Source organism: Ursus arctos, unplaced genomic scaffold (genome assembly GCF_023065955.2).
Source record: "Ursus arctos isolate Adak ecotype North America unplaced genomic scaffold, UrsArc2.0 scaffold_22, whole genome shotgun sequence".
Taxonomy (NCBI): Eukaryota; Metazoa; Chordata; class Mammalia; order Carnivora; family Ursidae; genus Ursus; species Ursus arctos.
The window spans coordinates 4,948,646-4,960,377 of NW_026622897.1; the positions used below are offsets into that span (position 1 = coordinate 4,948,646).

Consider the following 11,732-nt stretch of genomic DNA (forward strand, 5'->3'; position numbering starts at 1 on the left):
TGGGAAGACAGATCAGGGGCTGGTTACAATTCTACATCATCATGAATCATTTAATTTTAACCTTGTGGCTTGTCTAACACATTTGCAGTAAGAGTTGAGGAATCAATCTAATGCTCACTGGCAAATACTCGGCAACCCTCGTGAGTAGCATCTTTAGAGGACGCACAATCGATCCTAACACTGGAGGCACCTCAGAGAGTGTGCGTGTGGGTCAGAAGTGCCTTGGGGTGCTGAGATAGGCAACCCATGACGGCTGTGGGAGATCTAGAGAGTTGCAGTCAATCCCAGGAGCGTGGCATGGCTTCTCAGTACTGATAGGACCTCACGAGGAGCCACATAAGAATTACGGTGATCAGGACAATAGTAAAGTTGAGAAACAGCTCCCGGGTGGATATCCCCATTCTCCGAGTTGGCTCAGTGAGAACAGACGGCGGACTTCAGAGGGCACGCGAAAGACCTCCTGCTTGTCCTCACCTAACAGAAAGCAACAAAGAAAACATGGGGAGATTCGTGAGCATTCTGTCCTCAGTGTGGAAGAGGAGAGTGTTATAGGCTGAACGGTGGCCCCAACAAAATTTATATGTTGAAATCATAACCCCCAGTGTCTCAGTATATGACTGCATTTGGAGATAGGGTCTTTCAAAAGGTAATAGGGTTTAAATGAGGCCATTAAGATGCGCCCTAATCCACTATGACTGGTGTTCTTATAAGAAAAGTAGACGAGGACACAGACATGTGTGGAAGGAAGTCTCTTTGAAGGCAGGGGAAGACAGTCATCTACCAGCCAAGCAGAGAAGCCTCAGAAGAAATCAACCCTGCCAATGCCTTCATCTTAAATTTCTAGCCTCCAGACTATCTTTGGACTAGAGCGGCAACTCTTCCTGGGTCTTCAGCCTGCTGACCTCCCCTGTAGATTTTGGACTTGTCTGCCTCCACGATCACCTAAGCCAATTTTATCCATATATCTACCTACATCTGACTTGATATTAACATAGAGGGGCGCCTGGCTGGCTCAGTCATTAAGTGTCTGCCTTCGGCTCAGGGCGTGATCCCAGGGTCCTGGATCGAGCCCTGCATCGGGCTCCCTGCTCCGCTGGGAGCCTGCTTCTCCCTCTCCACTCTCCCTGCTTGTGTTCCCTCTCTCGCTGTCTGTCTCTCTGTCAAATAAATGAATAAAAATCTTTAAAAACAAAACAAAACATATAGACGTAGGTCTCTCTCACACACACACACACACATACACACACACACACACACACCCTATTGGTTCTGTTCCCTGAAGAACCCTAACTAATAAGAAGAACCTGGTTTTTCTGCCTAATGCCAAAAAGACCAACAAAGTCCTGATTTTTTTTCCTGTGATGAATGTATAGATGCTTTGGCTAAAACACAAAATATTGTATTTTCTCTCTTCCAGGATGTGTGTGCTTGCCTTGCTAACGTAGGGTACCAGCAACCAAGGTCACCGAAACAAAATAAAAACCAAAATGATACGGTTTAGTGTTTGTTCTTGCTTGGAATTGCGTGTAGAAGTAGGACCCTGTAATTTATCAAGCATGGGGCTGCCATAAGTCTTCATCTAAGCCCGTGAACGCATGGAGTTCTTGCAGCAGCTGCTTGGCCTCTTACAAGCCCTGCATTGGGCACAGAGCCCACTGGGGTCAACCAAAAGTCCCTCGCATAACAGCCACTCAGTCAACAGAGCAAGTGTTAACCTCATGGGTGCTTCTATTTCAAAAAGGGCTTCTGCCAGCTATTTTTAGTCAAGTGCAGGATGTGCCTATATTGTAAACACTTCAAAGAGCAGGGATGGTATCTTTAGAGTGTGGACAGACAGTACATGCAGGAAATCGTACTTTGAGAACATATGCAATACACTCAATGAGATTATTGCCTTCAGTGATGTGGCATTATTGGTACTTTGTGTATGCAAACCAAACAAAATTAAAGATTAAAGATAAAATTTTAGGGGCGCCTGGGTAGCGCAGTCGATAGCGTCTGCCTTTGGCTCAGGGCGTGATCCTGGCGTTCCGGGATCGAGTCCCACATCAGGCTCCTCCTCTGGGAGCCTGCTTCTTCCTCTCCCACTCCCCTGCTGTGTTCCCTCTCTCGCTGGCTGGCTGTCACATAAATAAATAAAATCTTTGAAAAAAAAAGATAAAAATTTAGATATTTATTTAGATGCTAAAATTTTAGGTACCATGAAGTGAAAAAGTTCAGGGGGAAGGAGTGTTTTGTTTATTTGTTAAGGGTTAAGGGAGTTCAGGGGGTAGGAACAGTTGTTAGCATACTTTGGGCCTGAATGGCATTTTTAACCATCTAAGTGGACTGAATTATTAATTGTAATTACCATGTTTATTATGTTAGTAATGGACAAAATTATTAGCTGTCCACACCAACTAAATAATCATTCTTCATATAATGGAATGGTTGATGTAATTAACACACAGGTTCAAATGAGATGGTGTCAACGAGTAGCTTATTGAATCTTGCTTTAAAAAACGGCTGATAATGACTGATTTCTGTATCATTTCCCTTTTCATTGTTATCCATCGTTTGGCCCTCCACATTCAGGATACAGTAAATTCCAGTGAAACTCTTTACAAAGATTTGCTTGAAGGAGAAAGTAAACAGAAGAAAATAAATGGATAAAGGAAGTAGAGGTAATGTGTTAGAAGGTATACAAGAGCAGAGAGGAACGGGAAGGTGATGAATCCAGGCCACGAGCCTGGAGGCAAAGGAATGAGAATCATAGGCAGACTCTTCTCTCTTAATAAAATCTGGTCCTGGTCCAAACACTAATTTATTTGGGTGCATTTTGAAGAAATACAGAGATATGCAAAAAGAGAGAGACTATTTATAATGATCAAAACAACCTAATTCGGGGAAGGCAGATCCCACCAAATCCGCCTATTAGATTAAGCCCTCAGATAAAGGGATCCATGGATAGTGTCCAACAAGAACATACTCAGAAAATGTTACTGAAAGCTGTCCACAGCTCTGTTTGTGTGACCTTCACAACTCCGCGACCTTCACAACTCAGGCAATACTACCGCGATTTTTCTCTCTCCCACCACTGTAGCTGAGAAACTGAGAGAGAAGCTACATTGTTTGCATAAGGCATGTAGCAGGTTAGAGGCAGAACTAGAATTGGCAGACTGGCACTGGTTTTTAGAATTGTGGTTACCACACAGCAGTGATTACAAGAATGAGTTATCACTGTAATTAACTGCCCTGACTACACAAAGTGTGTGCAAAATTTCAACACTTTGGGAAAACAATTTGACATTTTTTATTAAGGCTGATAATGCTATCTCGCTATTATCCAGCCATTTCACTTCTGCTCTAGAAACTCAAGCACGTGTGCACCAGGATCCATCTACAAGAATGTTCACTGCCACGTTTTCATAATATTCCCAAGCTGGAAACAACTCAGATGTTCATCAGCAGTGGGATGGATGATGAATTTTGGCACATTCATACATTTGAATGCTACAGAGCAAAGCAAATATACGAACCATAGCAACACACAACAAGAAGGATGGATCTCACGAATTGAACTGTCGGGCCGAAGAAGAATTTATGAAAGACACACAGAATGTGATTCCATTTATACAAAACCCAAAACAGGGAAATTAGTCATGTTGTTTAGGAATGTTGACATGGGTGGTAAAACCATAAAGAAGAGAATAAACAAGATGATCTCAGCAATCAAGATGGTGATCACCTATGGTGGGGCAGAAGGGAGGATGACCAAGAATGGACTTGAGGTGCCATCCATGATCTCTTTCTTGACCTGGGTGATAGTATACAGGTGTTGCTTAATAATTATTGTCCAAACTGTTTTATGATTCCTTACATTTTTTTTCCAGTAGTCTCTGAATTGACAGGCTACCTCATATACTTATTTCCTACAGTTTACCTCTTACTATTTCTTGCACTTTGATGGTGAACTTGAATATTTGTTGTTTTATATATTTTTTAAATAAGTAAAACGTGAAGAGTTAAGGTGAGAATTTCTAATGAATCCAACTGAATCAATGCACATGCTAACAGTAAGAAATAGACTTTCTTATCACACACATTTATACCAAAGTTAGGCAGATATTCAGATCAGCAACCTTCTATTTGTCTGCTGTTACCCCACAAAGACAATTCTGGCTTCCTTGTAAATCTTCCCCAGAGTCAAGATCACACCATATGATCCAGAGTGATTGCCAGATGGATGAAATAAAAACCAGAAAAGCTCTGAATACATTGACATTGACCTTCTTTGAATGGAGGCTTTGAGAATTAGGAAGGGAGAAATGCACACCACAAGATGAAAGAAAAAAGGCAAATAGGAATAAATAATACTCTTTACATCTTAAAAAATACTGGATACACTAGGTATTGCCTGTTTCATTAAGAAATGTAAATATGCTTCTGTGTTTCTCATTTGCAACTTGTACACACACACACATAATCACTCTCTCTCTCTCTCTCTCTGCTAAGTATAAAAATCCTGCTGTCACCTGAAGAGGGTCAAGGACACACCTGGCTGCAGGAGGCTTCTTCTCTCTCTCTCCACCTCAGGCTCCCACTCCGGCTTGTCTCCCAGGCTCTCTGGACTCCTGGACTCCGGGCAGGGCCTAAAGTAGTCTCGGGGAGGTGGCAATCACTGTGATGTCACTGATGAAACATCTCAAAGGAACAACCTCCAAAGGTTTGAGGCTATTTGTGTGTAGGGGGGATATAGACGTCTGTTGACTAAGACTTTAGTCCTTTGGCTGCCTATTTGTACTAACACCACAAGGACTTAACGTCTTCCCTTCCCGTCGACTTTAGGCACAATTGATGTGGATTTTAAATTTGTCTTTTACATATTCATGAATAGCTCTAACATGTGTTTCGAACATCATAAACCCAGAGCGATAGACTAATATTAACAGATCGATGCTGAAATTGGCCGTTCCCCCTACTCATCACATGAGGATGTAAAAAATACGACTTCGTTCTACCACCCATATCCTTAACTATCAGAAATATGAAGAGTTCTCGGCCCTGCACACGCACACCCCAAACCCCCCGGGCACCAGAATTCAACAGACATCTCCAGCTCCTTCAGAAGTGACCTTAATCCAAGCAGTGAAAGCTATCTCGTCAGTCACCTGCTCTGCACAACATTCCAGCTAAGTCGTATTTTGGAAGTTTACACATTAATATACAGTTTCATCTGAGACAGCTGTGGAAGGCATGGTTTATATCTCTCCGTCAGTAAACTAATCCTGCAGCAAACTCATACCACAAAACTCAGTGCTTCGGAGAGACCTCGGGGGTAAAAGGAGACATGATTCACACTAGTGCACTCGTGAATTACGGAACCTATCTGCAAGAAATACAAGCGTAGAACTTTCTATTAGAAATGCTAACTAAAACTGGGCTGTTAAGATGAGTGTACAATCAACATTCCAGATGTCTGGAGGTAAATGGAGCCCCTGGACTACTTAACAGGACTTGAAAGCACAGCAGCGAAGCACTTTCCACGGGACCCCGAAAATGTGTTTGCTCAGCAAATCCCTTCCTTACAGATAAGAGAGCAAATCCCCCTCTGCATTCCCGATTAGGGTCAATCAGAATAACGCATTCCCAGAAGGCATCAGCAAGCAAAACTCTCCATAGATTTGTGTTCATTGTCACACCTCTCCCCACCATGCCTCATACTCCAGAGATGTTACTAAGAGACTTTCCACCCATTTTTTCATTTTTCAACATAAACCCAATGATAGAAAATGCTAAGACAACATTCTGTCACCACATGCCTTGTGAGAAGATGGCCTGGTGAAGTGACAGATAGTATATAGTGATTATAGCTCAATCGAACATTGGCGCTGATGTGTTGCCATCTGGCAAACCCCTTCAAATGTAGTCAGATTTCCGTCTTTTGCCTCCCAGCCCTTGCCAGATTGTTTCAAAAGCTGGGAGTGTTTTCCTAGTCACCAAGCCACACCCGTACCTTTTTTAAACCACTCAAAATTATGTTGGGGGCAATCAAAAAGTTATATATTTATTATAGAACATTGAAAACATTAAATCCTAAAGAAAATTTCTATTAGCTATTAATCTCACCACTCAATGGGGGGAAAAATCCTTTCTACTACTTTTTATTCGTGTTCAGGCTGCGCAGATACAATCTCAAATTCCCAAGATATTTTTGGTAAAGGAATCTGATACTTGGAAAGCTGTTATCTTTTCTGATGCACGTAGACTCAAATTCATACTATGCCATGTGTTTGGTATTGTGTGTAGGGGACAAGCATTTATTTTGTACATGTTCAAAACAGGATTAGCTGTACAATATTTAAAACATTAAATATAATGGGGAAATGTTCACGTATTCCAAAACTGCTCGCCAACACTGTCAATTTGGTCGAATTGGTCAATTTCAATGCAACTGGGAGGGAAAATCCTACTGCTTATTCATGAGTCAGTTCAATTTGTCTACGTGGTTGTCCCATTTAAGTCTGTCCACTTTATACCAGGGACAACTATGCCCAGTACATTGACAAATTCCCGGACAGAGGCTCAGAAGCTTCTGCATAGTAGTGGCTTATTCTGTGATGTCATGAGAGAACGGGATTACATTGAGAATTTAGCTTGTTATCGGTTTGACCTAACCCTCTCCAGAAAAATATGCAAGCCACCCAAAGTCACCTGACAACTCTTCAAAGGCCTACGGGATAGTTTAGCCCTGAGGATTTGCAGGGCTCTTAAAAAAAAAAAAAATCAACATTACTGTCTCTCATTTAAGAAACTGAGAATAACAAGATTTCAAACCTCAGTGCCAAAGCAAATGCATCCCTTTCAATTAACCTTCCTTACAGTCTGCTGACATTTTCCTTTCACTGAGCAATTCCCATGACTTAACAGCATTCACTCCCTATCAACTTTCCTTCAAGGTGCTGTTCTGCCCAACAACAAGAAGACGTACTAAAAAACCTTTGACTTTATTTCTATGCCTATTAATGTAAAATTCAGACAAAGGTCAAAAATGTCAAGTAAAGGGGTGGCTCAGTCAGTTAAGCGACTGCCTTCATCTCAGGTCATGATCCCAGGGTCCTGGGATTGAGTCCTGCATTGGGCTCCCCGCTCGATGGGGAGCCTGCTTCTCCCTCACCCTCTGCTGCTCCCACTGCTTGTTCTCTCTCTCTCTCTCTGCCAAATAAATAAATAAATAATATCTTTTCGAAAAAAGTCAAGTAAATGACGTTCACATCGATGTTGATACCGATGGTCTACTTAGCACTTATGTACCCTCCCCCTTCACCGCCACCATACATTCTTTGGTATAGTATACTCTTTGAGAATCAACGCTGAGCTCTTGTGCCCGGTTATTCCCCATTTTCATCCACTGTTTTACTTTGCAAAAAGTGAACACCTCAAATCAGTCCATGACTTCTGTGTCAAGTCTATGACACGATGGAAGAAATCAGCAAGACCTGATGAAAGGCGATAAGCTCTTAGCACATCACGGTAAGGAATATGATGATAAGGACGAGGTCTTTCTCGCCTTCACATCTTCACATTCAGCTGCTCATGGAGCTGCTCAGAAGGAAAGAAACAACCTTCTGCTATGCTTTTTCATTATCCCAAACACATAAGTACAAGCCCAGAGAAAGAGGAAGCCCTATTTCTTGAAGCTCTTTCCATGTCCTTGAAAAAGTAATGATTACTATCTGTATTCTCAACTGTTTATGGCATATGTGTGATTTTTGTCTCACTAACTGGATTTAACTTCAAAGGCAGGGATAGTTTCTTGTATTTCTTTTGTTCTCCAGCCGTGCATCGAACCAACAAAGGATGATAACAGATGCTCTAGACTGTATAGCAAGGGGCTCAGTCTGCACCTACAACATATCACATCTACTGCAATCCAGACACGTCTGAGCATGCCCAGCAAACATGAGCGGGGGAAGCTGAGGTCGACATCGAATTTATCCATGAAAGGATCTAGATACCACCTGGGAGAGAAAACTCCTTTGAAGGGAAGTGATGAAAAAGATACATGTGGTTCAGCACAGAGAGAACAGAGTCATTCCACTGCACACAACACAACTGGTTAAGCAGGTCCCATGAGAAGCAGATGCTAAGGTGGGACTAGATGTGCAAAAGTAAAATATATTAGGGGAAATGCCTGAGAGAGAAAACATGGAGGGAGAGAGAAACTGAGAGAGTCATCAAATGGCAAGAGAAAGAGACCGGGAAAAGAGGAAGGGAGGTTGGCTAGAAGCATCTCGGACTGCAATTCGGTTCTAAGGAAAGCCTGACCAGGCTCTTAGGAAGCCTCAAGTCACAGTCGCATGTCGGAGACATCCCGCATCTCCCAGGGATGAGATGGCCTTCGTATTCCTCCCATGCTTGATCGTTGACCGGGAGTAGCCCACGGGGCTCCTGGCTTCTGTGCAGCCGTGATTCTGATTTCAGCTGGGATCCACCCCGATGACCTTGCTGTCGATGACAGGCACAATCTCGTGGCCCCTGTACCCACACGCTACCCATCTGGCTTCACCATAGCTTGGAGTGTGGGTCCTAGAGGAGAGAGAGGTATGGATAAAAACTCTCGGCAGCGTGTAACACTGAGCAGGAGAGAGATTCTCCCTCTACCTGTGCGATCTCGCGGACCTCGGGGCAGCCAGGGACCCGGCAATGTGACTTTCTTCTGGTGAAGGGTCACGGAGCCTGGCAGAAGCAGCAGTACCCATCAAGACCAACTTGCAGTTCGTGTTAAGCTGTGCAGGCCCCAGTAGCAAATAATAGCAGACAGTAGCTTAAGCTAGAGTAAGAAAACGGCAAGCTCCACGTGGAGGCCAGCCGCACTCGGGCATGGGTCCGTGTGAACCACCTCCTCTAGGTGCTGGAAATAATCAGGAGGAACATGATGGGCGCATGCAGTCTTGCATAACAGGGGGGAGCAACAGCCAGAAAAAAACAGTGTATTAGTCCTTTTCATAATAACCCATTTCAGATCCTGGGTTGGGGAGATGACACCTGTTCACGTCATTTGACTTGGAACCGATTAAATTCCTCTTCTCTGGAACAAGTGTATTTCTGCTCTATAATAAGATTCTGCAAGCAAACAGCTTTCTTGCAGCACATTAAACATAGCAACCAGGGAGAAAGAAGAAGCAGCCAAAAATGTGTTTACTACTAGGCTAATACCATCTGCCCTCAAAACACTCCCAGATTTCAGACTGGCTTTGTTATTTTTCTGATGGGAACTAAGAATTCAGCAGTCTTTCGATGCGCTGTTACTGAGCCGTTCGGGGAGACAAGCCAGGCACGCCTACTTGAAACCGTCTGTTTCCTGGTGAATTTGATCGAGGATTTCACTGAATCTCTTTTGAGAACCTGTCAGTCAGAATAACACAATTGCAATTTCAACACGAATAATGAGGCTCAGGCAAAACTGCTTGCTCTCTGTGAACGAGTTCATTTGGCTTTTGGCTGTGGCTCTGAAAGCCAAGAGAACGGAGTTGTGAAGATTCATGAAAATCTAGCTCTGCTCTCCGGGAAGGCAATGATAAAACCAAGGCTCCTCGTTGCAGCAATGTGGAAGGAGATTAGCTGGATGCGAGCTACAGGCTAGGTTTCCTTTTGGATGAGGGACGTACTCTCTCTGAGAGCAATTGGGCACTTGTTCTAGAGCCTGGGGAGTAACCTAACCTTTTACACTTTTACAGTAAGTGATGTGAAGTTGCCAGGGGCTCATATTCTGGGAATTTGGGCAGCTTCTCTGGGAGAAGTGGTTCAGGCCTCCTCTTTGGCTTGCATTTTGCTCATTCTTGCCCTCAGGGGCCGGTGTAGAAGAGGAAAGGGGGCCTGCACACCTCAGGCCAATTATATTTGTGTCCTCATGGGGGTACCCCTTTGGCACTAACAACAATCCAGCCAACTAACTTCTTTGTCTTCTCCTCTTCTTCCCTCTTTTGCTGGACGCTACGGCACTCGCCAGGCCCTTACCTGTCCACCACGCCCACTGAGGACCAACACAAGCAGAGACATCCCTGCCGCTTCGGCTCTGGACAACGGCGCTTCCCAAGCGCCACCGCGGCTTGCCTTGTCTTGTGCCTACAAGACACCTGTCCTCTGCAGCTTCCTCTGCTGGGTACCATAGATTTTGACCACCGTGGTCCCAGAGGTGCGCTCACTTTGGAGCAAGATGATGAGGGGCGGTGGGGCAGTGCGCCTTCCGTGTGTGACGCCCGTTGAGGAACACCGAAGGAAGACCCCCTTGCTCTCGCGCCCATGTCTTCCCAGACACGAGTTCATGGGGAAGCCCAGCAGGGTCTATGTAGAAGTCATAGGCATCTTCTTATCTCAGACCTCCCCTTCCACCTCTAACACTTGATACTCAACTTTCTCTTTCTTAGCACAGGTGGTCTCTCGGCAGGCGGCTAAGTTCTCAGAGCAAACCAACCTCTCCCGGGTCTGCTCCATCAGGGCGCACGACGCGCGCAGACAGGTGTTGGAATGCAGCCCCCGACACCGCTCAGGCTCCCGCCCGGGCCCCAGCACACCAGCACCCCTGCACAGACCGCACAACGCACGGCACTTCCCACCAAATACCCCTCCGTGGAGGCCAGATCAGAAATTGGCTTCTCGCGCTCCAGACAGAAAGCACACTATTTTGCTTTCCGGTAACTCCCGGATGAAGTTCAAAATCGTCAGCTGCAGACACAGGAGCCTACCATGATCTCGCTTCTAAGCTCCCTGCCCTCCCGTGCAGCAATCCCAAACACACGGGCCTTCGCACGCTCTCTCCGCATGTGCGAATGCCATTCCCTCTGATTGAGCAGCCTTTCTCCCACCCCTCCACATGCCTCACTTCTGATGATGAACAACGGTACCGGAATCAAATCACACGTCACATTTCCTGGTCTTTAAGGCCGGGATCCACTTAGCTCTGCACGCTACTAACTCCACCCTACTGTCAGCGCGGACCTTCTTATCCATCTCCCCGACTTAAGGACAGGGATCGGGATTGGGTCTCACCCTGTAGACACAGTGCCAAGTCAGGTAGTATAAAGAACGTAACGGGCCACCCCATAGAAGTTTGCTGAATAAAAATATGTCTGAATGCAAAAATGATTGCTTGGTTAATAGCTGTTCAACTCTGAAGACTCATGGGCCAATGAATGGTTTAAAAAAAAAGTCTCAGGCGCCTAGGTGGTACGGCTGTTAAGTGTGGGATGCTTGCTCATACCCTCAGGTCGTGAGATCAAGTCCCGAATGGGGCTCCCTGCTCAGCCTGGCGTCTCCTTAAGACTCTCTCCCTCTCCCTCTGCCCCTCCTCCTGCTCACACACATTCTCTCTCTCCAAAATAAATAAATCCTTTTAAACAATAAAATAATAAAAATAAATAAATAAAACTCTCTAACCTTTCAACAATCTACATGAGAAAAGATGATGTTCACAGGACCTGGAGTAATTTGAACTACTCAGGATTTCTTCATCTAAAAATAGTACATTCTAGGCTTCTTACCACTGACCAGGTCTGACAGCTGTTTTTTAGGTTGGTACTTAATATGCTTTAAAGAATGATTTTTCTCTCTATTGAAGCCGAGAGGCAACATAATTTGTTGTTGATTTTTTAGAAGGAAATTTTAAAATTGAGAAATATAAAAAATAATGCAAATGTGCCTACCACACAAAATTCATAATTCTTAATATCTTTGTCATATTGTTTCATGTC

General features: G+C 44.4%; 1 protein-coding gene across 2 annotated transcripts; it reads right to left on the minus strand.

Moving 5' to 3' along the window:
• Window positions 1–260: 260 nt before the first annotated feature.
• SLN (sarcolipin) lies at window positions 261–4,661 on the minus strand. 2 transcript variants are annotated; one of them, XM_026505836.4, is made up of 2 exons: window positions 4,537–4,661; window positions 261–474 (listed from the first exon to the last, which is right to left on the minus strand). In XM_026505836.4, exon 2 carries the CDS (start codon window positions 399–401, stop codon window positions 306–308), a length of 96 nt encoding a protein of 31 aa, XP_026361621.1. In that variant the 5' UTR covers window positions 402–474; window positions 4,537–4,661; the 3' UTR covers window positions 261–305. The 2 variants fall into 2 exon arrangements, with proteins under 2 accessions (XP_026361621.1, XP_048073227.1); XM_048217270.2 differs by having other exon boundaries at window positions 4,515–4,633.
• Window positions 4,662–11,732: the final 7,071 nt, after the last annotated feature.

Bases quoted from the DNA above. Each gene is read 5' to 3' on its own strand.
- SLN (XM_026505836.4), bottom strand. From the start codon at position 401: ATGGGGATATCCACCCGGGAGCTGTTTCTCAACTTTACTATTGTCCTG.